The sequence below is a fragment of the Eschrichtius robustus genome, chromosome 13 (genome assembly GCF_028021215.1).
Source record: "Eschrichtius robustus isolate mEscRob2 chromosome 13, mEscRob2.pri, whole genome shotgun sequence".
NCBI classification, from domain to species: domain Eukaryota; kingdom Metazoa; phylum Chordata; class Mammalia; order Artiodactyla; family Eschrichtiidae; genus Eschrichtius; species Eschrichtius robustus.
This window is the reverse complement of record NC_090836.1, coordinates 55641750-55669250: the sequence shown is the minus strand read 5'-3', so window position 1 is coordinate 55669250 and position 27501 is coordinate 55641750. Positions and strand designations below refer to the sequence as shown.

General features: G+C 37.7%; 1 protein-coding gene across 3 annotated transcripts in view; it reads left to right on the top strand.

Moving 5' to 3' along the window:
* The window catches only part of GRIP1 (glutamate receptor interacting protein 1), a 454025-nt gene that overhangs the window by 209065 nt on the left and 217459 nt on the right, over positions 1 to 27501 (top strand). For all 3 annotated transcript variants that reach the window (XM_068560189.1, XM_068560188.1, XM_068560187.1), the window contains exon 2: positions 24965 to 25045. In XM_068560189.1, coding sequence (XP_068416290.1) covers positions 24965 to 25045 — 81 coding nt within the window. The remainder of the gene's footprint in view (positions 1 to 24964; positions 25046 to 27501) is intronic.

The following is a 27501-nucleotide window of genomic DNA, read 5'->3' as shown; positions in this document are numbered from 1 at the left end:
CTAGGACCCTTCCCAGTCCTTGAACTCTATGACCAGGAGCATGATTTCATTATTTTAAATTATTATAAAGAATTTTAGTTGTTATGTTTGACTCTAGTATATGGTATATCTATACTACCTTACATATATATGATGGTCAGGAATGCATTCAAAATATATATTCAACAAGTATTTATCGAGCATCCACTATGTGCCAAGACACATAGACTATATACGCAAGGACCCTGCTCTCACGGAGTTCATATTCTAGTGGAGAAGACAGACATTAGAAAAGCAAATAAATAGACATTTCAGGTAGTTATAGGTATTGGGAAGAAAGTGAAAATAAGTTAATGGATAGAGAGTGACTTGAGAAGAGAGGACCTGGGAAAGGATGCTCAGGGATAAAGAGATGATATTTTAGCAAGATCAGAATAAGAAGAGGCTGGTTGTGCAAAGGCCTGGAGGAATAATGTTCCAGGTAGAGGGAATAGCAAAAGTAAAAGCTCTAAGGCGAGAATGACCTTAGCATGGTCGAGGAGTGGGAGGAATGCCCATGTGGCCAGAGTGGAGGGAGAAATATACAAGATGAGGTGAGAAAATTGGGTAGAGGGCAGATTACACCTGACATGGTGGTCAGGTGTCTGGATAGTTCTCTCAGTATAGTGGGAAGCCTCTGGATAACTTTAAGCCAAAGAATAATGTGATTTTGCTGGGGGAGCGAGTTAAATGATAATTCTGGCAGTCAAGTGGGCAGTAGATAGGCAAGTTTCAGGGTCTATTTTCATAGTGCAGAGAGGTGATGGTGGCTTAGACCAGGTTGGTAGCACAGTAGGTGGTGAGAAGTAAATGAATTGGGGAAATAGTCTAAGGAAGAACCAGCAGAATTTGCTTAGGGATTCCAGGTAGAATGTAAGGGCAAGAAAGAATCCAAGATAACTCAGAGATTTCTAGCCTGAGTAACTGGTTGAATGGGCATGTCATGGGGTTGGCATGGGGGGGAAATCAATCATTCTGTGTTGGACATCTTAAGATTAAAATGCCTTTTTGATGTTCAAGCAGAGATGCCAGATAGACAGTTGTATGTTGTGAGTCTGGAGCTCAGGGGGAGGTCATGGCAACAGATAGAAATGTGGGAGTCTTTTGCATCTTAGAAATGGACGAGAGAAGGAGAGAGAGGTGTAGATAAGTGAAGGTGGGTCATATCTGTATTTCCAGGTCTGAGAGAGGGAGGAGTAAAAGAGAGGGAGGCACCAATAGAGGCTGAGAAGGTGTGGTCATCAAGGCATGGGGGAAGCAAAGACCAACTGCTATATCCAAAGCCAAGAGGATGGAGAGATTGATTCCAGTAATGCTGCCAAAATGTCAAGAATGAAGAGATCAGGGAATATTTTAAAGATAATATTAATGCTAATATGTCTTAAGACATGATTTCTAGAGAACCTTCGGACCAGAAGTGAGTGCTACCTATACTGAATTTTAAATGTGTGCTATTTCTATAGTTTTAAACTCCAGGATGCAGAAGCATTTTTCTTTAATGCTTGCACAGAATAAGCCTAAATCCAATGAAAAGTAATTGCCCTCTAATAGTGATTCAGGAAAAAGAACAAATCAGTGTGCCCTGGGCAGCCTTCCAGCAGATCTGTTTCTAGCTGGGAGATAAATGATTTATAATACCCAAGAGTACTCACATTTTGCCGTATTTCACTTTTGAAAGTAAAATTTCATGGAAAGAAATTTGAAAGTTCTTTTTTTTTTTTGTAGCTGTTGCCAAACTGGATAAGGATTCCATTCTGTCCTTTGACATCATTTATCACGTGAAGCAAGGAGTCTAGTGCATATTCATTATTTAAAAGCTGTGGATGCCTTGTTATTGGATTGTTTCTCATTTATTTAATAAAAATTTGAACTGAATTGTAACACATAGGAAACTTCCTATATGTAGACAGAGTGTGCGTCCCAGAGTTGGTCTGTATACAAAACGATGTCATTGGAGGTACATAATGGAACAAATACAAACCAGATTTGTGCAATTAGCGATAATTATGCATAAAGGATCAGGTGAGCAAATCATCTCCCTCATTCTAACTTAAACCTTTACAAGGAGCATTAGTTCTAGGGCCACCAGGGTGCTGTGAAAGTGGTAATTTAATAAATGATATCCTAGTACCATGAAAGAATTGGCATTTGCCCACCTGATATGTCTGGTTTAGGGGACTAAGTTATGCCTCTGGGAGGATTTACCCCATAACATTTTAAAGATATGTTTTATACTTAATAGGTTTCTTGTGTATTTTTTGGATTATTTAACTAAGCTTTTAAGGAGCCATTTTTAGCCCTCTCAGAACTCATCTCTAATCAATTCAATTATGTGTGAAGAGCAGTAGTTTTGTTTCCTGTTGTTGGGTTCTGTCTTTCCCTCATCAAAAAATAAAAACATATGAAAAAAATTCTAGGCTTTAAAAAAATCTCTATTCACATGATTTTTATTTCTACCAAATATGATCAATTAACATGTATCAAATGCCCAAGAGGTCCATGAAATCATACCAGGCCAAAGTGGCATGAGAAGCTGGTATAATTGAGGCTGGGCTATATACCAAGGTCTTTACATGCATTCTCCCAATTCTCATAAGTTTGAAAAATAGATATTGTTATCCCCATTTAAGAGATAAGAAAATCACAGCTTATATAACTTGTCCAAAGTCAATGGAGAAATCGAGTTTCAAATATTTTATGAACATAAAACCTGTGTGCTTTCCACATTACTGAGTTAACTCTCTACAAAAGAACCCCCATTCCTCTGCTCGAATTGTTTGCAGTTATATTAGCCAAGAAACATTAAACACTGCATGTGTGTACTATTAAGACAGTACACTCATGCTCTGTTGCTGTAAACTTTAAAAAGAAAACCTTTAGAAGAAAATAAAGAATTGCTTCTCTCACCTATTTCCAATTGGCTTATCTTTGCCGATGGCAGAAAAAGCAAATGTGGTCAATGCATGCCTCCTTCTATTTATAAAATTTCTAATAGGCCCACGTGACTCACAGTCACAGATGAGAAGAGATCGTTTAGTGGATGTGTATCCAATCCTGAAGTTTGTTACTCACAGAAGAGCTTGCCCTCAAATGATTCTGAGGGCTCCTAGGATGAGTTCAGCCTTTGCTTCATACTTCTTCTCAGTTATGCAAAAATATGCAATACAAGAAGGAAATTCTGGGGTCAGAAGGATAAAACATAAAGGAAATGGAAAAGAAGATGGTTTAATTATGCGAATTGCTCGAGACTTTCTGGTATTTCTCCAACTAGTTTAACGTCTTTTTTTTTTTTCAATTAAGTTTGTAGGTATTTAACAAAGGTGGCAAAGCTTTCTACTTCGTTTAACGAAGAATTTTTTGACCTAATAGATTTTTAGCTAAATTCTCTGATAATTGGAATTTATAAAAGTGTCCCTTGAAATTGTTTCCTACAGGAAAGATGCTGACAGGAGTAGCACCAGCAATGCTTACATATATCAGTTTTATTAAGTCTGTTTACATAAGTGGAGTGTTTTTCAGATAATGCACAAATGCTTGCAATACATCCCTAATTGTCAAAGAAGCAAATATCTGAGCTTTATGGTACCCAGAATAGCCATTATGTGTTGTTTACTCTTTCTATCGCAATAAATATCAAATGTTTTGTTAAGCTTGTCTTCAGCAAAATCGAAGCCAATAAAGGCTGCTGTTATACAGTGAAGAAATGTGAAGGCAGGCTACTCTTGAAGTCAGTACCCAAATTGTTCAATAGATCTACACACACGTGCGTAACCTTTCTAAGCTACTTCTTTATGCAGTGGATGTGTGGATAGTGCATGTCAAATGGTAACCATGCCCACCTCTACAATGTCTGCTTTGCTGTGCTTGAATTATTCACTTTGGACCACTGAGATCAACTCATTTCTCACATAACGCTTTTGTGCTTCTACAAGCTGTGTCATTACATATTTATAGGCTGTCTCCAAGAGAAATTACAGTTTCTCTGAAAACATCTTTTGCTAGAATGTGGCAATCCTAGGTGTAGAATTCCAAAGTCTATGAATTATATAAATTAAGGCACAAGTTTGCGTATATTTTCTAAAAGTTGAAGTTTCTGGAATATTACGAAAGCTTTTCCGTCTTGGGCCTTGCCATTAGCTCTAAACTTCTTGTTATTCTACTATAAGGCTAAATAAGACGTCACTGCGTTAAAGACGGTAGTCTCCAACTTTTCCTCATTATATTTTGCCCTGCAGAATAGGAGAGGGTGACTTGGGGCTGAGGGGTCCTTTTAGATCTCCTGTTCATATGTGTACTTATTCCTAGCAGTGCTCATAAATAGATACATATATATAGATGAATATATCTATGAAATATATATGTATGTATGGATGGATGGATATGCATATGTGTGTATGTGTGTGTATATCTTTGTGTTTTTCTCATATAGCATTGATGAACTGATCTGGAAAATTTAAACAACGTTTATATTGAAAAATGCTGAGCGACTTGCGTGTCAATATGGGATTTCATAAAATATCTGTGTTTCAAAATATACTGTGGCTCAGTGTTAAATGCTTATTAGGAGTGTCCTTCTAAAGCTTTGACAATGTAATTTTCAAATTTTCACCTTAAAATACCTTAAGGTGAACTACATGACAGAAGAGAGAGAGTCAGAGAAAGTTTCAGTTTTCATAAATGAACCTCCTCTATGGTATTATTCCTAACAGAACCCAATATAGTTTTACTTGATTACTTTCATGATTGAAGTATCCCAAAGCAGACCCAAAATTCAATAATGAAGCTGACAAACAGTGATGGAAGGAAAGGTTTCTTTTATTCTAGATGTTCGTAAATGTCAGTAACTCGTTAATTGGAAAACTGCAAGAGTCCTACTGAGTATAATGCTACAAAATCAGTTTAAAATTAAACATTTGCATTTTGTGGAGTTGAACTGCATTTTCCTTGTTTGTCCTAATCAACTATAAAAGCTGAATCTTTGCTTAGGCAGGGTTTATGGGGAAAAGTAGTGAAGTTGATGAGGTAGACATAACCCAAGGAGAGTTAGACAAGCAAGTAATTCGTGAGGAAATTGTACGTCTGAATAATTTGTCTCAGAAGCAAATGAAGATAATTTGATAATCTTTGGACTATTAAATCTAGGTTCCTGGGTTTTAATTTTTATTTTGCCACTGACAAATTGAGTCATAATAGACCATTTAATATCAATGGATTTCTCTAACTAGAAATTCAGCAAATCGTAGCCCATAATGGGCCTTGAAAAAAAGATGTGTCAAGTGTCTGCATCTTTATTACGATAGAAAGTGGAAGGACAGGTTTGGGCAACACTCAGATTGGTCTGCAATGGCCAAATAACAGACTTTCCTCTCCACTAAGGGTTGTTTGTCCTGCAGACTCTCTTTATCGAGGCAGTGGGTCCGTATTGGGAAAAGAATGGTCTTTGCCGTCAGACAGACCTCGGTTGGAATCATGTCTCTGCCACTTATTAGCTATTTAGCCTTAGATTTTTAACTTCCCCGAGATTCAGTTTTCTCATCTGTAAAAACGGGGATAGTAATATTTGTGACTGTAGAAGTAAATTCCTGCTCAAAGGCGTTCATACCTTAAAGATGAGCAGGTTGATGTGTACAAGGCAGTTCGGTAAGTGCTGTCATGGGAACATGTGTTTGTTGCCGTGGGATCCCTGTTAACTCTGGTCTATCACTCAGCTTCCTCACCCACCACATAAAGGGTTGCAGTCACCATCTCTTGAGCTCAGCCAGTCCTGGTGCTTCATTTACACTATTTTATTCAATCCTCACAGCAATTCTGTGAGGTAGGTACTATTCCCATTTTATAGGTGACGAAACTGAAGCTCAGGGAGAAGAAGGGACTTGTCCAAGGTCACACAGCTAATAAACGGCAGTGCAGTATGAACTATGAAAATTGCATTACAGGAAAATCTAGTGTATTAAAACTGGGTTTGTGTTTTCCATACAAAAGTTATCTCTGTTCTAACACCCTGGTAAGGTTTTGTCTGTGTAATCACCGCCTCTCACTGTAAAACCAGAGAAGTCTCCAAAGTACGGCTTTAAATAATGAAAATCACAGACTTCCAGCCTTGCGACAGCCATGATAAATCCTGCTTTAATCATGCATTAAAAACATGTCATCTGTTTGATAAGCATTCTGCTATTGCTTGACCTAGCAATGAATTAATGAAGCAAAATATGTGACACCTCAAGGCATATGTATGAAATATGTTATTCCCAAGGCATCCAAACGTGATCCTCACCCACAATCCTGGGCGCAAAAAGGTGTTGGTTCTAAGATAGTATATAACACCACCAGCTCACGCTTAGAAATTGAGCTTAAATCTGGGAATTTTCAAAACTAAAAGGAGTTCAGAGATAGGTCCTGAAATGAGCCAAGGCCTAAAGAGATGACAATATTGGAAAGAATGGCTGATAAGTGCTCATCAGCTGGTTTCCAAAAGCTCTCTGTGAAATTCTTAAGTTCAGCAAAGAGTCTGCCCCTGTCTGCCCAGTAACCCTGCTGCACAGAGCCTCTCCTGAGTCTGAGAACAGAGACTGCAGCCTCCCTACCCTGGAGCCTGGCTATTTGTAGGGGTGGCTGGGAGAGCCAGAGGGAGAGGAAAGACAGATTCAGTGATCTTTGCTAACCGCACAAGTCATTCCACCATTTTCTTCGTTGCATTGCTCCGTGTCGCCGGGTCTAAGATTTATTTTACCCCTCTAGCTGCGTGAACACTAATGAAAAGTTTGACATACTGTTAGCAGCAGGCTCTGAACCTGTTGTCTGGAATACGAAAGGAGAAAAGAGAGTGTCCCACTATTTATTCATTTTAAGATGATAAACCCCTTGTAGGAACCAGTTCATAAATGCTCTCTCGGGGACAATGGTGGGCATAGAGGAGGAGTTGAGAGAGAAATTCAGCCAAATTTCATCTCCTAAAATGCTTGGAGCTTCTTGGCCAAAAGGCATTCTTCCAAGTGATTTGTTTATGTGCTGGAAAAAAAAAACTTGAATCTTATAAAGTAAACCAAGAACTCATGATGAGGAAGTGAGATGTGAAAACTTGGAGAAATGATATGTTCTTTTCTCAACTGAAATTTTAGGGAATCTTCAAATGCGGCCTCAAGTCCCTATTCTGTATCAGTGATAGATGGTCACCCCGAATACATCCAGTAGTGACTACTATATGAAAATGTGCCTTTCTTTACACATACACACACACACTATAAAAAAGGATGTCAATCAAATTTGGGCAAATAGTATATCATAGTGGTAAAGAGCATGTAAGTTAAAGCTTTATTTCTACACTTTGCTTCCTGGGAACATTTAGGCACCTTGTTTCATCTCTATAAGCCTCTGTATCCTCAAATTTTCGGAAGTGTTATTGTACCTGCACCTGTGCAATTACATCGTCCTAAGTATTGATAATGTATATGAAGTACTAAGCACAGTGCTAGGCGTGTATGTACACCCACGCTGCTCTCAGCAGCAATATAATAGTAATGCCATTTAGAATTCACCATGGAATCTATTTAGCATGAGCAATGGCCAATTCTTCCTGAAAGCCAGGACTCCTTTTGTAAAATGAAGTTATCATTTTTTACAATTTTAAATATTATTGAGTTGTTGAAAAGAAAAAAGATTACACATATAGAGGATTTAGACTCGTGCTGACACACAGTGAGTGCTCAGTGTTAGCTACCATTGTGTATAGGAGTATTAGTATTATTGGCATAAAAAATCTTCTAGTTGACTCAAGTATGCTTTTTTTTTTTTCTTGTAACGTATATCCTTTACATACAACCCAGGGCTTCAAGCTGGGGTTTACTTTTCCTTCCATCTACTTTGCATTCTGATAACTTCTGGCTTAATCCATTTTCTCCATTACCACTAAGTCTCATCTCTTGTTTCAGTGTTTTGATTATTAATGAAAGTAGACTCTCAGAAAAAGCGTTGCTTTTCCTCAGCATATTGGAAACATTCTTTGGAGTATTTTTTCTAAGACCACTGCACATTTCAGCCATGAAGGAAGGAGTTGGGGGTCACAGAGTGGGTTTTGGCACACATATGGCCCTTGCTCTGCAGTCAGATCAGTGACCCTGGGGAGAAGAGTCTGTGCTCCTAGCTCCAAAATGTTACTCAAGATTATAAATGTACACTATTCATTTTGCCTTTTCTATTACGCCAGGGTGCCAGATATAGAGACCGATTTTCAGCTTGTATTTTGGAAACTGAGTCTGGACAATATTTATTTTTCCAGTTTCATTAGGAATTTGTCAGCAGTAGGGACTATCTGATCATTTATTTGTATAAAGTAATTTTTCAGCAGTTGACATTTGTTTCCTTTTACATGACACTTGGTTAACAGGAAAAAGAAAGAAAGAAAAAAAGAAGAAAAAATACTGAGCCACTGAACCAGGTTGGAAAGTTACCTTAGTTATAAGATTTCATCATGTCACTGATTGTCAGAGCAACAGGTGAGGGTTTAAAGGCTATTTTCATGGTAATCAAACCTAGACAAGAATGCTCCTCTCCACAGATCAATGTGAATCATTCTTTTCTTCTAATGACACCCAGCATTCATTCACACACTGGCACAAGATTCAGACCTCTTAAAATAAAGTCATCCTGATTGCATTTTGCTTCCTCTCATTTTCCCATCAATCTTGAGCCCATTCTAGAAACTACCATACTGAAATTTTCTAAATGTAGAAATCTTTGAGGTAATATCATGTAAAAGAAGAGTTCTTGGAGAGCCCTGATTTTACAGAAAGCTCCATCTTTCTCTCTACAGTTTACATGAGAAATGCAAAAAAGTTCCCAGACAAGGGGCAAAAAAAAAAAGTGATTTAAGTAATCAAGAGATATGATCATTTAAATGATCCAGTTTTAAAGCTGTGACCGTGGTTATTGGAATGTTAAAAAGAAAAAACTCAATCTTTTTTTTAAAATTTTATATATTTTTTCACTCTCAGTCTTTTTAATGCAAATATTTTTAACATTTTTCATTAGTTACCTCAAGAAAATCTATGTACTGTTTTAATTATTTTCCACAAAATTTCCTTCAGTCTAAATTGTGATCAATATATATCCCAGTAACTTAATTTTCTATTATTCATTGGTCAGAAAATTGGGGGGAACCCTAATTTCTGCAAATGTCTTATTTATTTCTATTGATCCTACCATACAGGTCTAGTTGCTATTACATAAAATCATTGATTCATATGACCCTCCAAGAATACTCAGATATGGTATAGCCTATTTATGCCCACATGAATACTTTCTCCTGAAGAATGGTACACTTTTAAAATAAGAATTAACAGGTGTGGTTTTAAACAGTCAATACTCACTACGCTGAAGTAATTCATATTTTTTATCAGATTATTAGTCTAATGCTTAGAACTTATTGAACCTAGGCGTGTTTCACAGTGTTGAGGTACGGAGAATGCCAGCTGGCATAATCTGATGACCAAACCAAAGATTTACAGCAGATAGGCCTCCCTACATATAGAAAATGTAGAAGCTGTACTGAAAATAAGATTTTAAAGTTTTTCATTGGGGTCTGATATGGTAATGAAAATGAGTTTTATGGCACAGAGTCCATCCCTCTAGAAATTTTTGGTGATGAAGACTATGACTCTTTTTCACGTGTCCTTGCTGGAAACACTACTAAGAAGAAGCATCGGAGTTATGATTTGTGATTCAGACACACAAGCAATAGGAATGCTAGAGGCAGAAAATGTGCAATTTCATGCTCATTAGTTTCAGAGAGGATTTACAAATTAACCTGGCTCGAGATACTACTCTTCCAAAAGGCCTGCAGGCATCAGGGAGCAGCACAGTTACCACAGACCACGTCCACAAGGTTGACCAGATGCTTGGGGGCCACAGTGGTCTTATTTATTCCCACGTGAAGATTATAGGTCAAGTTCTGTGCTGGAGACCTTCCTTGCAGATGCATGGAAGCGACTTTGTGTCTGAAACAAAAGAGTTTAAAGAGATAGTACCATGGAAGATGCTTTCCCCCATGTCCCTTCTACGAGGTAGGACATAAGTTTTCATTTTCAGTTGTTCTTTACTAGCTAGGGGGTAGTAGCTCAATGCTATTTTCTGTCTCCACTTTAAAGTGTAAGTTGACTAATAGATTATTATTACAGTCAATCAACTGCTGTAGGTAATCTGACCTTAGATGTATCCAGGTACCCCCATAAATCAGCCATGTTAGGACTGTTAAAGGGTTTAAAGTGGATCAAGAGAAGATGAAACTTACTCAAAACCATACATTGCAACAGTTTCATTTCCATTTGTGGAATCCATTCCATAAGCAATTTGATAATTCTAATATTTGAGGTCTGGGGATAGTATTGAAGCCATTCTGCCAGCTTCTTTATGGGCTGTCACTGACACAATCAGGTGACAATCAGGACAGGTGGATCCTCACTAGTTTTGCCTTTGCTGTTGGTCAAATCAATTAGAGCAGGTATTTCTTCAATGTGTGTGCAGATCACCTGGTTAGAAGACAGGCCAGCAGCAATATGGGCTGTATGGTTGGCATTCTTTTTAGCTGTAATATTTAATCCCTGAAATGGCGATGTGATTGCAATTAATGTAATTTTACAGGACATTCTATCATTGTGAATAAACCACCGTACATTTGGGTTTTTTTAAATCTGTAAACATTTTTTTAAATTGTTATTTTATATTGGAGTGTAGTTGATTTACAGTGTTGTTAGTTTCAGGTGTACAGCAAAGTGATTCAGTTATACATATACATATATCCATTCTTTTTCAGATTCCTTTCCCATATAGATTATTACAGAGTACTGAGTAGCATTCCCTGTGCTATACAGTAGGTCCTTGTTGATTATCTATTGTATATATAGTAGTGTGTATATGTTAATCCCAAACTGCTAATTTATTCCTCCCCCCTACTTTTCCCCTTTGGTAACCATAAGTTTGTTTTCTAAGTCTGTGAGTCTGTTTCTGTTTTGTAAATAAGTTCATTTGTATTATTTTTTCAGATTCCACATAAGTTATATCATATGATATTTTTCTTTCTCTGTCTGACTTACTTCACTTAGTATGATAATCTCTAGGTCCATCCATGTTGCTGAAAATGGCATTATTTCATTCTTTTTTATGGCTGAGTAGTTTTCCATTGTGTGTGTGTGTGTGTGTGTGTGTGTGTGTGTGTATACTATATCTTCTTTATTTTATAAGATGGTCTTATAAGACAGGCCTGCAGCAATATGGGCTGTATGGTTGGCATTCTTTTTACTTTTTATTTTTTTGTTTTCCTTTTCTTTTTTTTTTGAAATTTTGAATTTTATTTTATTTATTTTTTTATACAGCAGGTTCTTATTAGTTATCCATTTTATGCATATTAGTGTATACAGGTCAATCCCAATCTGCCAATTCATCCCACCACCACCACCCCTGCCGCTTTCCCCCCTTGGTGTCCATACGTTTGCTCTCTACATCTGTGTCTCAATTTCTGCCCTGCAAACCAGTTCATCTGTACCATTTTTCTAGGTTCCACATATATGCGTTAATATACGATATTTCTTTTTCTCTTTCTGACTTACTTCACTCTGTATGACAGTCTCTACATTCACCCATGTCTCTACAAATGACCCAATTTCGTTCCTTTTTATACCTGAGTAATATTCCATTGTATATATGTACCACATCTTCTTTATCCATTCGGCTGTCGATGGGCATTTAGGTTGCTTCCATGACCTGGCTATTGTAAATAGTGCTGCAATGAACATTGGGGTGCATGTGTCTTTTTTGAATTATGGTTTTCTCTGGCTATGTGCCCAGTAGTGGGATTGCTGGGTCATATGGTAATTCTAGTTTTAGTTTTTTAAGGAACCTCCATACTGTTCTCCATAGTGGCTGTATCAGTTGATATTCCCACCAACAGCGCAAGAGGGTTCCCTTTTCTCCACACCCTCTCCAGCATTTGTTGTTTGTAGATATTCTGATGATGCCCACTCTAACTGGTGTGAGGTGATACCTCATTGTAGTTTTGATTTGCATTTCTCTAATAATTAGTGATGTTGAGCAGCTTTTCATGTGCTTCGTGGCCATCTGTATGTCTTCTTTGGAGAAATGTCTATTTAGATCTTTTGCACATTTTTTGATTGGGTTGTTTGTTTTTTTAATATTGAGCTGCATGAGCTGTTTATATATTTTGGAGATTAATCCTTTGTCCGTTGATTCGTTTGCAAATATTTCTTCCATTCTGAGGGTTGTCTTTTCATCTTGTTTATGGTTTCCTTTGCTGTGCAAAAGCTTTTCAGTTTCATTAGGTCCAATCTGTTTCTTTTTGTTTTTATTTCCATTACCCTAGGGGGTGGATCAAAAAAGACCTTGCTGTGATTTATGTCAAAGAGTGTTGTTCGTATGTTTTCCTCTAAGGGTTTTATATTGTCCGGTCTTACATTTAGGCCTCTAATCCATTTTGAGTTTATTTTTGTGTATGGTGTTAGGGAGTGTTCTAATTTCATTCATTTACATGTAGCTGTCCAGTTTTTCCAGCACCACTTATTGAAGAGACTGTCTTTTCTCTATTGTATATCCTTGCCTCCTTTGTCATGATTAGTTGACCATAGGTGCATGGGTTTATCTCTGGGCTTTCTATCCTGTTTCATTGATCTATATTTCTGTTTTTGTGCCAGTACCATATTGTCTTGATTACTGTAGCTTTGTAGTACAGTCTGAATTCAGGGAGTCAGATTCCTCCAGCTCTGCTTTTTTCCCTCAGGACTGCTTTGGCTATTCGGGGTCTCTTGTGTCTACATACAAATTTTAACATTTTTTGTTCTAGTTCTGTAAAAAATGCCATTGGTAATTTGATAGGGATTGCATTGAATCTGTAGATTGCTTTGGGTAGTAGAGTCATTTTCACAATATTGATTCTTCCAATCCAAGAACATGGTATATCTCTCCATCTATTTGTATCATCTTTAATTTCTTTCATCAGTGTCTTATGGTTTTCTGCATACAGGTCTTTTGTCTCCCTAGGTAGATATATTCCTAGGTGTTTTATTTTTTTTGTTGCAATAGTAAATGTGAGTGTTTCCTTAATTTCTCTTTCAGATTTTTCATCATTAGTGTATAGGAATGCAAGAGATTTCTGTGCATTAATTTTGTATCCTGCAACTTTACCAAATTCATTGACTAGCTCTAGTAGTTTTCTGGTGGCATCTTTAGGATTCTCTATGTATAATATCATGTCGTCTGCAAACAGTGACAGTTTTACTTCTTCTTTTCCAATTTGTATTCCTTTTATTTCTTTTTCTGCTCTGACTGCCGTGGCTAGGACTTCCAAAACTATGTTGAATAATAGTGGTGAGAGTGGGCATCCTTGTCTTTTTCCTGGTCTTAGAGGAAATGCTTTCAGTTTTTCACCATTGAGAATGATGTTGGCTGTGGGTTTGTCATATATGGCCTTTATTATGTTGAGGTAGGTTCCCTCTATGCCCACTTTCTGGAGAGTTTTTATCATAAATGGGTGTTGAATTTTGTCAGAAACTTTTCCTGTATCTGTTAAGATGATCATATGGATTTTCTTCTTCAATTTGTTAATATGGTGTATCACATTGATTGATTTGCATATATTGAAGAATCCTTGCGTCCCGGGGATAAATCCCACTTGTTCATGGTGTATGATCCTTTTAATGTGCTGTTGAATTCTGTTTGCTAGTATTTTGTTGAGGATTTTTGCAACTATATTCATCAGTGATATTGGTCCGTAATTTTCTTTTTTTGTAGTGTCTTTGTCTGGTTTTGGTATCAGGGTGATGGTGGCCTCATAGAATGAGTTTGGGAGTGTTCCTTCCTCTGCAATTTTTTGGAAGAGTTTGAGAAGGATGGGCGTTAGCTCTTCTCTAAATGTTTGATAGAATTCACCTGTGAAGCCATCTGGTCCTGGACTTTTGTTTGTTGGAAGATTTTTAATCACAGTTTCAATTTCATTATTTGTGATTTGTCTGTTCATATTTTCTATTTCTTCCTGGTTCAGTCTTGGAAGGTTATACCTTTCTAAGAATTTGTCCATTTCTTCCAGGTTGTCCATTTTTTTGGCATAGAGTTGCTCGCAGTAGTCTCTTAAGTTGCTTTATATTTCTGTGGTGTCTGTTGTAACTTCTCCTTTTTCATTTCTAATTTTATTGATTTGAGTCCTCTCCCTCTTTTTCTTGATGAGTCTGGCTAATAGTTTATCAATTTTGTTTATTTTCTCAAAGAACCAGCTTTTAGTTTTATTGATCTTTGCTATTGTTTTCTTTGTTTCTATTTCATTTATTTCTGCTGTGATCTTTATGACTTCTTTCCTTCTGCTAACTTTGGAGTCTTTTTCTTCTTCTTTCTCTAGCTCCTTTAGGTGTAAGGATAGATTGTTTATTTCAGACTTTTCTTGTTTCTTGAGGTAGGCTTGTATTGCTATAAACTTCCCTCTTAGAACTGCTTTGCTGCATCCCATCGGTTTTGGATCGTCGTGTTTTCATTGTCATTTGTCTCTAGGTATTTTTTGATTTCCTCATTGATTTCTTCAGTGATCTCTTGGTTATTTAGTAGCGTATTGTTTAGCCTCCATGTGTCTGTGTTTTTTACGTTTTTTTCCGTGGAATTGATTTCTAATCTCATAGTGTTGTGGTCAGAAAAGATGCTTGATATGATTTCAAATTTCTTGAATTAACTGAGGCTTGATTTGTGACCCAAGATGTGATCTGTCCTGGAGAATGTTCCATGCTCACTTGAGAAGAAAGTGTAATCTGCTGTTTTTGGATGGAATGTCCTATAAATATCAATTAGATCTATCTGGTCTATTGTGTCATTTAAAGCTTGTGATTCCTTATTAATTTTCTGTTTGGATGATTTGTCCATTGGTATAAGTGAGGTGTTAAAGTCCCCCACTATTATTGTGTTACTGTCGATTTCTTCTTTTATAGCTGTTAGCAGTTGCCTTATGTTTTGAGGTGCTCCTATGTTGGGTGCATATTTATTTATAATTGTTTTATCTTCTTCTTGGATTGATCCCTTGATCATTATGTAGTGTCCTTCCTTGTCTCTTGTGACATTCTTTATTTTTAAGTCCATTTTATCTGATATGAGTATTGTTAATCCAGCTTTCTTTTGATTTCCATTTGCATGGAGTATCTTTTTCCATCCCCTCACTTTCAGTCTGTATGTGTCCCTAGGTCTGAAGTGGGTCTCTTGTAGACAGCATATATATGGGTCTTGCTTTTGTATCCATTCAGCAAGCCTGTGTCTGTTGGTTGGAGCATTTAATTCATTCACGTTTAAGGTAATTATCAAAATGTATGTTCCTATGACCATTTTCTTAATTGTTTTGTGTTTGTTTTTGTAGGTCCTTTTCTTCTCTTGTGTTTCCCACTTAGAGAAGTTCCTTTAGCATTTGTTGTAGAGCTGATTTGGTGGTGCTGAATTCTCTTAGCTTTTGCTTGTCTGTAAAGCTTTTGATTTCTCCGTTGATTGTGAATGAGATCCTTGCTGCATAGGGTAATCTTGGTTGTAGGTTCTTCCCTTTCATCACTTTAAGTATGTCCTGCCACTCCCTTCTGGCTTGTAGAGTTTCTGCTGAGAAATCAGCTGTTAACCTTATGGGAGTTCCCTTGTATGTTATTTGTTGTTTTTCCCTTGCTGCTTTCAATAATTTTTCTTTGTCTTTAATTTTTGCCAATTTGACTACTACGTGTCTCGGCATGTTTCTCCTTGGGTTTATCCTGTATGGGACTCTCTGTGCTTCCTGGACTTGGGTGGCTATTTCCTTTCCCATGTTAGGGAAGTTTTCGACTATAATCTCTTCAAATATTTTCTCGGGTCCTTTCTCTCTCTCTTCGCCTTCTGGAACCCCTATAATGCGAATGTTTGTGTGATTAATGTTGTCCCAGAGGTCTCTTAGGCTGTCTTCATTGCTTTTCATTCTTTTTTCTTTATTCTGTTCCACAGCAGTGAATTCCACCATTCTGTCTTCCAGGTCACTTATCCGTTCTTCTGCCTCAGTTATTCTGCTATTGATTCCTTCTAGTGTAGTTTTCATTTCAGTTATTGTATTGTTCATCTCTGTTTGTTTGTTCTTTAATTCTTCTAGGTCTTTGTTAAACATTTCTTGCATCTTCTCGATCTTTGCCTCCATTCTTTTTCCGATGTCCTGGATCATCTTCACTCTCATATTCTGAATTCTTTTTCTGGAAGGTTGCCTATCTCCACTTCATTTAGTTGTGTTTCTGGGGTTTTATCTTGTTCCTTCCTCTGGTCCATAGCCCTCTGCCTTTTCATCTTGTCTATCTTTTTGTGAATGTGGTTTTCATTCCACAGGCTGCAGGATTGTAGTTCTTCTTGCTTCTGCTGTCTGCCCTCTGGTAGATGAGGCTACCTTAGAGGCTTGTGCAAGTTTGCTGGTGGGACAGACTGGTGGTGGGTAGAGCTGGGTGTTGCTCTGGTGGGCAGATCTCAGTAAAACTTTAATCTGCTTGTCTGCTGATGGGTGGGGCTGGGTTCCCTCCCTGTTGGTTGTTTGGCCTGATGCAGCCCAACACTGGAGCCTACCCGGGCTCTTTGGTGGGGCTAATGGCAGACTCTGGGAGGGCTCATAGCAAGGAGTACTCCCCAGAACTTCTGCTGCCAGTGTCCTTGTCCTCACGGTGAGACACAGCCACCCCCCGCCTCTGCAGGAGACCCTCCAACACTAGCAACTTGGCCTGGTTCAGTCTCCTATGGGGTCACTGCTCCTTCCCCTGGGTCCCGATGTGCACACTACTTTTGTGTGCCCTTCAAGAGTGGAGTCTCTGTTTCCCCAGTCCTGTTGAAGTCCTGCAATCAAATCCCGCTAGCCTTCAAAGTCTGATTCACTAGGAATTCTTCCTCCCGTTGCCGGACGCCCAGGTTGGGAAGCCTGACGTGGGGCTCAGAACCTTCACTCCAGTGGGTGGACTTCTGTGGTATAAGTGTTCTCCACTTTGTGGTCGGTCACCCACCCAGCAGTTATGGGATTTGATTTTATTGTGATTGCACCCCTCCTGCCATCTCATGTGGCTTCTCCTTTGTCTTTGGATATCTTTTTTGATGAGTTCCAGTGTCTTCCTGTCTGTGATTGTTCAGCCGTTTTCCTCGGTTGGCATTCTTTTTAGCTGTAATATTTAATCCCTTAAATGGTGATGTGATTGTGATTAATATAATTTTAGAGGACATTCTGTCAGTGTGAAGAAACCACCATACATTCGTTTTTAAAATGAAGTTTTGCTCTGTTTGGATGTTTTTTAACGTTCAGAATCAAAAGACCTGGTCCCCTTTAAGAATATAGAGCACATCAGTGTCAGAATGAGAATACTGTAAGGAAACCTGCAGAGTAAAGGATAGACAATGATGCCATGCAGATGCAAAACAAATAACAAAAGAGAGGAGAGCAGTAGAAGGTTGGAATAGGGGAAATCATCTCTTCATAGGAAAGGGACTGTAATGGAGCAGCTCGCTGCCTCTGCCTCCTGCCTTCAAGCTCAGATCGTTCTTGCTCCCTTCTGATTTAAACCTCGTTGTGTGGACCACTTTACCCCAGTAGGGAAGGAGATGAAATTAATTTATTCTCAAAAACTCATGCCAAAGCAATAGAGCTAAAGTCTATGTAGCACCCAGAAGCCTGTGACTCTAGGAGAGATTAAGGGTGTACTTTTCATTTGCCCTGGAAAAACAGGGTCATTTTAATCAGGAATTAAGAACTATTTCAGATTGCAGAGGAATATTTGGCCATATCATTGAGTTTGCATTTCTTTAAATTATGCAGGGCGTTGTGCTTGTAGTTATACCTTGTCTTAATAAGTAGAGAAAGGCAGAATTAAGATCTATGATCAAAACCATGTGACAGCTAGCCTTCAGGAAATCTTGCTTAAATTTTAGAGTATGCCATCAAACCAGCAAGGCAGCAAACTGAACTGGAAGTCTAATGTCAAAAAGAGAGAAATATGTTATATCTGGCTGCTTTTTTGGTCCATTTTCAATCTCTGTCACTACTACAAAAATGACAATGGAGCAAAAAAGCAGCCAGAGATAATATGCAAATTAGTAGCTGTAGCTCTGTGCATATGTACTCCTGTTTTCTAACAAGGATGAGTTGCATTGTCTTAGGGCCGTGGTTTGTCAGCTGTTTTCAAGAGTCAAGATGCTTCTTTGTGTCCCAGTTTCTGAGTTTTATATCATTAGTATATGTTGAATTTATCGAATGCTTTTTTCTGAATTGTCTGTGATAATAGTTCTCTTTATCTCCTTCGTTCTGGGAATTTTCTGAATTGCAGCAACTGATTTTCAAATGTTAACAAGAATTTGAAAAAGAATAGATACATGTATATGTATAACTGAATCACTTTGCTGTACACATGAAACTATCACAACATTGTTAACTATACTTTAATATAAAATAAAAAGTTTAAAAAAATAAATAAATTCTCACTATGGCTTTCGTAAATTTATTAAAAATAAAATGTATGCCTGGAGTATAACCCAATTGAATGTGATGAATTATTTGTCTTTTAAAAAATTTTTTTAAAGATTTAGTTTTTAAAATATATTGTCAGTTTTTCTTATTTTTTGTTTTGTTTGTTTTGTTTTAGATGCACTGTGCTGTAATTTTTCTTCCTTGTAATATTTCTGTCGCACTTTTCTACCAAGACCATGTTGCTCAAACTTACAAAAAAAAAAAAAAGAGAGAGAGAGAGAAACAGTCAATCTGTAATATGTTCCTGCTGGGCTGGGATAAAATGTTCACAAGACCCAAGTACTGGAAAGATTATGGTCCCACACCACACAAAACTTCCAGGCTAGCTGAAAATGAACATTGCCTGTTTCTTGATTTTTCTGATTTCAGAATTCTGCATTAATTCATCACAGTGGAGCTACCTTTCTCCTACTGGGTCCCACCTCCACCAGTACCCTAAGCCTGTGCTCATTTTGCCCCTCAGCTAATGAACCACATGCTCCAGTCTCAAACCTATGATGTCATAAGGATTCCTCCGTCACCATTCATTAATGGTGAATATAAAATTGGATATAAGATTTGAGTCTTATTATCTTATATCCACTTTCTTAGTTTGCACATAGTAGGCACTAAAACTTGTGGAATGTAATTGAATTCTAGGGACAGATTATTTCCTTCACAATAGGTTTCATTTTGTTCATTCACGAAGAACAGTTTTCTTCTGCATTCGTAACGATGTGCATGAACGTTGTGGCATGAGCTGGCTGTCTCCCTCCCTACTGCTAGGAAATGGTCATAATGTTTAATTGCACAAAATGCCTTTTTTTCCCTAATCAAGAAGTTGAGGGATTTTCTGGCTTAGCAGGTGCCTCAATTGCACATAATTAGTTGCTAGGAATTGTTTAGCATAGGCTGATTAGTCTCAGCCAAAGGAAATTAAATTTTTTTTTTCAATAAAGCCCTGAAAACAGCTAGAGATTCTTGAAACCATAGTCATATCCGGTTTCTCTGGGAAGCCCAGACTCTGGGAATGGGAGAAGCAGAAGATGGAGACAAGGATCAGCCTGATTACACATGGATGCTATTTGATGCCAGGCAACCATTCAAGGTTACGAGAACATGAGGGGACGTGAGTCCATTCCTCAAGATGGGTTTCTCCCAACTCCAGCATGGGTTTTGGTTGTGATGCAGAATGAAACCTTGCTTCTTAGGTGCCTGCCATTTGCTTTCCAAGTGTGTAAATACCAGCTTCACTCGGAGCATGTAATCAAAACAAATGATCTGTGTTTGCCCCTCCTGTGTTTGGCACATAAGGAGAGTGGCCAAATTAGGGAAAATGAGAGGGATAGATGGGTCCCCGCCATTGTTGCACTTCTGTTTTAAGTACATGCTTGACTAAGCCCTTTCTGTGTCTCTGTCACAGTGTCGAGTCTCCATTTAATGGAGGGCATTTTCCCTAGCCTCATGGGATGTCACCGTAAAGGGGACCCATGCTCTTTCTTGTGACCAATGGCAATGGGTGGCCATCATATGTGCCAGTGATTATCTAGCTGCTAAGATGTCATGTTAAAAGGCTGACAGTTCTGATACCCTGAGGTGCCCTTGATGAGTATTTGTAGCATTCACTTCAGTGAGCAGTGACTCACTAGCTCAATGCCTCCTTTGCCCCTATAGTGACTTTCCATAAGGATCCCTTGTTAATATGATCCACCATCAAAGTCAAGGTTGGGCATCTGGTATGAAAATCAGAATTCTTTTGTTTAAAGGCATTATGTTAAAGGTTGTTCGATAAACCTTTCTGTAGTCTGAACGAAAATTAAAGGAAATATATTTTAATATTATTTTTATAAAGAGTCACAGATTTTGAACATACGATAGGGCAATACTTAATAGCTGTTAGGTGGTGATGTGGCTTTAAAAGCAATAGGGTGTAAACCTAGAAAATGAAATCAGAAGGAGGAGGCAGGATAGCTCCTAACAAATGTTTGACTTTCTTCAGTTTGCTTTTTTACAATAAATGCTCTAGTTTGAAAAGTTAAATGCAGTCTAATCATCTATAAGCAAATATTTAATGAATGCATACTATGAGTCAGGCACTGTTCTAGAGATATTATCTATAGATTGATTCCTTTCTTTATTATTTGAGCTATTTTTTAATTCACTTACGTAGTTAGATGGAACTGGAAAGTCTATTTAGTGTCTTCCTGATAAATCAAAGAAGTATTACCATAGATCTTATAATTCACTGAAACTTTTGAGGCCTTTACTGAGGAACAGTGAATTGTATTGGCATTTATTTTATTTATTTTATTTTTTTAATTGAAGTATAGTTGATTTACAATGTGCTAATTTCTGCTGTACAGCAAAGTGACTCAGTTATACACATATATACATTCTTATTTTATATTCTTTTCCATTATGGTTTATCCCAGGAGATTTGGATATAGTTCCCTGTGCTATACAGTAGGACCTTGTTGTTTATCCATTCTAAATGTAATAGTTTGCATCTACTAACCCCAAACTCCCAGTCCATCTTTCTCCCTCCCCCCACCCCTTGGCAACCACAAGTCTGTCTCGATGTCTGTGAGTCTGTTTCTGTTTTGTGGATAGATTCATTTGTGCCATATTTTAGATTCCACATATAAGTGATATCATATGATATTTGTCTTTCTCTTTCTGACTTCACTCACTCAGTATGACAATCTCTAGGTCCATCCATGTTGCTGCAAATGGCATTATTTCATTCCTTTTTATGGCTGAGTAATATTCCATTGTATATATGTGCCACATCTTCTTTATCCATTCCTCCATCGATGGACATTTAGGTTGCTTCCATATCCTGGCTATTGTAAATAGTGCTGCAGTGAACATTGGGATACATGTATCTTTTTGAATTATGGTTTTCTCCAGATATATTCCCAGGAATGGGATTGCTGGATCACATGGTAGCTCTATTTTTAGTTTTTGTTAACGAACCTCCATACTGTTCTCCATAGTGGCTGTACCAACAGTGTAGGAGGGGTCCCTTCTCTCCACACCTTCTCCACCATTTGTTATTTGTAGACTTTTCAATGATGGCCATTCTGACCGGTGTGAAGTGGTACCTCATTGTACTTTTGATTTGCATTTCTCTAATAATTAGTGATGTGGAGCGTCTTTTCATGTGTATTGGCATTTTTTTAAAATTTTTGTCTTCAAATAAGTGACCTTAAAGGTATAAATTGGTTCTGCAGTACAATTTAAATTTACTTATTTTAGGCAAATAAGTATATGGAAGAGAGGGGAGTGAGATTTTTCTATACACACAAAAAGAACTGGCTAAGATTGCTCATTTTTGTAGACTTCTCCAAAGTAATTGACTTACATGATGCCAGGTGTCTGCTGGAGTGGTGTGGCCAGTCACTTGCCTGTGTGATGCCGAAATGTGTGATACCTGATAACCTATCAAATCTTGTTGTCTATCCAAGAGGAAATAACATAAGGAGGAAAGAGCACAGAAATAGGAATAAAAGAAATTCAGTCTAGACTCATTCTAGATGCAGGTCCTTCTATAAATTTTCATCTCTGGGCCTCAAGTCCTGACTCTAAAATGAAAGAGTGGTCTAGAGCATCCCTTATAATCATGAGATTCTAGTGATATATCTACAAATGGCCATTAAAGGACTTACGAGAAAACTACCATGGAAGACTCCACAGCTCTCCATGACTGTCTGCTCCCCAGACATTCTTGCCCTTGAATATCCTATTATGGAGCCATCAGCCACTGATTCATTCAGTGTCTTCCCTCTGTTTCTATCTTCAAAGTTTGAATCAAGAATTGACTTTGTGTAAATCACATCAAGAGAATTGATGTGCATTCTCTGATGGGTAGGTTTTTGTAAAAGGCCTACGATGCCTCCTGGAGGTTTAAATTAAAGATATATTCTTAGGAAAAAGTTTCTTTAAAAGCAAATATTAAAAGGTGCCATGCTGCTCTGTTGCTATGCTCTCCTTAACTCATGATGAATGTTGCCAAGATTCTGCCTCACTTCCATTAAGAATTATTGCTTTCATCCTGACTAACTTCGGTAAGCTATTCTCAGATAATATCAAACTTATTTCAGTCTGGTCCTTTGACCAATGCAAATTTTGACTTCTAGGTAATTGTCTACTTCCGCCTATGTTCAGCAAGGACACTCTTGATACTGGGAGTGAGGCTTGGGGCTGGGGAGTGGATAAGCAGAGTCTGGCCAGGTGGCCATCTATAATTCAGTTTCAACCTTTTAAGGATGTGTATAACTAGACTTCTCAGCTCTAAATCAAGGACATTGTTTTCAAATATAAATGAGAAAACAGTTTTACCAGGGTTGACTGCTTCTGTAATGCAAACTGGGTAAATTTCTAAAGACAGGGCTCCTTAAAATAGAGCATCAAGTGCAAAACACCCCAGAGTCTCCTGGTCAAATCTCTTATTGCCCTTTAAGAAAACCCAACACTGAATTCAACCCAAGACTTTAATTGGCTGGACTCTAGACAAATTGAAAACTGAGGAAAGCCCTTAGGCTTCCAAGATGCTGTCCCTGAAACTGGTCATTGTGATTGGTATCTCCTGGCTCAGTGCTCTGTACTCATAAATACACAGTTTCAAAGTTTTAGATAATAAAAGGAAATACATTTTTAAATTGGTTTTATAAAGAATCCAGATTTTAACATATAGTAAGTTTGTGTTAATGGGTGCTATATAAAGCATATTGCCTGGTTATTAAATCAACACTGTGAGAAAAGAGTTCAAATACTCAGGTGGGCATGGTATAGCAAAATGAAGACTTCTGTAGTATAATGCTTGCATTTTGTTTTGTGGGTTGTGATTCTACTCAAAATCACATTTGCAAAGAGAAGAGTCAGAGATCTAGGATACTGCTTCCTAAGCAAAAGTGACACTGTTGAGTGTATTGGTATCTGAAAGTTGGTAGTTGATCTTTATGGTTGGAAGAATTTAAAGAATTGTGTGACAAATGGAATAGAAACATGAAACAGCATGACTGCCATTTTTTAATTGCAGCTTACAGCAGTGTTAATCTTTCCTTTTTGTCATTGCTTACAAAGACCTTGTTAGTTTTATGAAGAAATCGTGAATCATTTCAACCAGAAGAACATCCTAAAGAGGAATCGATTTCCTCAATTTTGCAACACAAATTACTTAGTTGGGAGAATTATGTTTTCAGATGACTAAGTCTTGTTGCTGAATTAAATCCTTATTATATTTAATAGTTTGCCATGCACAATATAATGCTTTTTAATCCTTTAATGATTTCCTATCACAACAATGACAACAACAACAACAAACTAACCTGATAGTGTGGCCAGAATAACCTTTGGATCATCCAGCTTGAGTAGATCTGCTAGGTAATTATTTTACATTATGTCTGCTCAGGCCATATACATCCTATTCTTGAAAATGTTTAAGGTTGTCACTCAGACATCTCTTTTACTTTATACAAATGTCCCATGCAAACTAGAAAGAATACTTCCTTTCTATTTAACCCTGATATTTGCCATCCTAGATCATTATTCCTATATTCCAAGCCAGACTAAATCCTTTCCTAGATTAAAAAAAAAAAAATCACTTTACTTAGAATTTGATGGATCCATCACTTGTATGATTTTGTCACCTAGTGTTTTGCTCATTCAGCTTCTTGCCTAACTGTCACAGGTATACTAGGCTTTAGTCCTTCTGTCTCTTCAGTTGCTCTTTTTCTGGTTCTGCAAGTTATTTCCATCTCTTTCTAAAAGAGGGCAGATCAACTCATTGCAATATATGTCTTCTTTTCCCAAACCATCCTTCCTTCCCTGTTCTTCACCTAGCTTCTCTGGTCTTAACTCTGAATGTCCCTGTGCCTTTATTTTCCACTGGATGCCAGTTTATACTTCCAAGAGGAACCCACTAATTCTGTGTCTTTATTCCCCTGCAATACTAATACTCTGTCATCTGCTTCTCTGAAATACAACATTTCTTTTCATTTCCTTTGTTCTTCTACCTGTTTATTCTTAGTGCCCATTGAGCCATTTTATTCCTTCTTTGTCTTTTGGTTACTGATATTCACTGATACTTATTTATCAATGAATATAGGTGACAGGCAAATAATCTGTGTACTGTATTTACAAACTTCTTACCATTCTATGCCTTCATGTGCATTATAGCTCGATCCTGACAATCCTAAGAGGTGGATGAGAAAGTATATCCCTCTTTCATAGGAGAGAAGACTGATGTTCAGAGCATTTTAAATGACTTGACCTTGTCCTATGGCTAACCCAAGGTTAGGACCCAGGTCTACAGACTCTTTCTATTGTATCATATCGCCTCTCTCTGGCAGAAGGATTGCAGTCCATTGAAAAATCTTCACTACGTTAGAAACTGGATGAAAATTAACCAAACCCTTCATTGTACCTTTGCAGATGAGAGTCCCTACACTAAATCCGCCAGCCAGACAAAGCCGCCTGATGGAGCATTGGCTGTGAGGAGACAGAGCATCCCAGGTTAGACCAGACTGTTGGATTTTTCAGCTGTTTCACTTTTGAACCCTGTTATTTGGTGATCCTAACTAGTTCCAACTTGGTTAAAAAAAAAAAAAAATGCTATTTCATAGGGTGGAGACTGCATTCTACACAGCTTGTTCAGACAATGTTCATGAAAGCTAGACTCTGGAAAAGCTTGCAAACTTGTGAAAATTCATCTTGTGTGCAAATCCTTTGTAAAATGACTTGAATTTATATCAGCTCTCACTCATTGACTTACTTTCACCTCTGATTTCAGGGGATGATTCTCACAGCAGCATCCATCCCTTTACTGAGACAAACCCGGCATAACAAAGTGGTTCAAAATTGCTGTGGCAGATCATATATATATGCTGAGTAACAAATTACTCTTTTCTTCTTGTCTCGTTGAACTTGGATTTACTTCCATCGAACAACTCTTGTAGAATTCTGGGACTTTGTTTCCTTAGGAAGCTGTGATTAGGTTCCTTATAGTACAATAAACGATACCTGTTTTTTTCAACAAAATATTTTGCAGAAATATCTTAAAATGTCTTTATCCCAAAACTTCCATATTTTGAAACTTTGAATTTGAGAATGACATAAACATTCTAAAATTAAAGGAGGAAGGAGATTCAAAATATTATTCAAACTTTATCTGAACTAGGTAATTTGTGGAAAACCTCTTATGGTAGCAACTATACTTAAGGATTAAAAGCATTAATACATTTAGAAATTTATCAAAATTAATGTCTTTCTATATTATATACAAGTAAATTGAGTACAGCTAAAGCTTAGTGACAGGGTTCTAGAGTACAGTAGTTTAACAATCCAGGAGAAACAAAGCAGTGTTTCCAATGTTAAATTGAATGGTTTGGCAAATCTGTCAGTGAAAGGGGAGTTTTCCATTTGAATAAAGAGCAAGATGAGTCCAGTTTCTGCCCTGCTCATGATTATTATTTATTTTTATAAGAACTACATGTGGTTATTTTTATTCTTATTCTGAAGGCTTAGACTCCTAATGAAAGTACATGGCTTATAAAGAGGCATGTTGTGAATGTTACCTATCCTTGTTTGTGTGCTTTGAAGATTCTAAAGTAATTTGAAATTTGTAATTAGATGGCATCACCCAGTGCTAAGATTTCTTCTATTCCATCCTATAAAATGTCATTCTTAGTGCCAATCACGTTTAGAAAAACTACTGCAATCAGCTATGTGCTGTGTTCTCTGCTTTCTCCTTGTCAGCAGTAAGGAAGTACCCAAAGTTTGAAGCTCAAGAATGCCAGTTATCCATCAATTCCTTCTTGGCCTCTCTAATTAGCTGGTGCTCAGTACTCGGCTGGCAAGAGTTGAAGAGACTTCCCACTGTCCTTACCACTTTATGTGGTACTAAACAAAAGCACCGACTAGTCTCATGTTTTCCTTTCATGGGTTTTCTAGTGTTACATACTAAATTATAACACAGGTTTATGGGCCAGACTTTTCCTTAAAGTCAATAAGTCGTTTTTAACGTTACATGTTAGGTACAGAGAAGTTGTTAATTATAATCCTTAGTTCATGACATCCAGTGATTCTTCGTAATAGACTTTTTCCTTTTGTTCTCCCTCAGGTCAGTTTTTAAGTCACTGGAATCAGGAACCTTTTTTGTAGGCTTCAGAGGTTATTTTCCTGGAGTTTGAACATGAACAAGCACCCTTTTGTTCTCTCTTAGAAGGCAGCAGCCAGAAGGGTTGGGCGTCCTCAAAATCTTCTTAATTATTTAGAACAGCCCAGGAGAAAAAAAGAGTTCACCAGCCAGAAGGCTAAGAAACCAAAGTGATTAATAGCTGATTAGGACTTACTGTTATATCTTAAGAAGAAAATTAGGGAACTTCTTGGAAACTGCTTCCTGACTGAGTTCTGACACTTGGAGTTCTGAACCTTTACTGTCTTACCTAAAAATCCCCATTAATTCTTGTTCTGGCAAAAAAAAAAGGGACTCTCCCCTGATCTTTGGCCAAACAGTTAAGTCAAAGGGAGATCTAATCCAGCATGCAGAAATCTTAACCAGTCACCTACCATGGCAACCTTTATCCCTGTGAAGTCAGAGAGAGAGAGGGAAATGCGCAGAGACCTGGAAAATGCACACTCTTTATTATTTGCTGGAGCTTCAGCTGAAAAATCCCAAAGTGTCCTCCTGAGGAATTAAGGTGGACCCCGGGGAGCTAAAAGAGCAAAATCAAAGTTCACAGCCTTTTTTTCTTTCTCCTGTGCTTATCTCCCAACCTCACTTCCCTCAAAAGTATTATCACCACCCTGGTAGCAAGGAAAGATGTGTCTAAAGAAAAAATGCACCAAGGAACTGAAAAAGGCGTAAAGGAAAGCTTGGCTCCTCTACTGGCCCCTGGATCTTCTCAGTGCAGAGGCACTTCTCAGGGCAGATTTTGGTGCCCCAATTCCTGGGGCCATTTTGGTGCCCC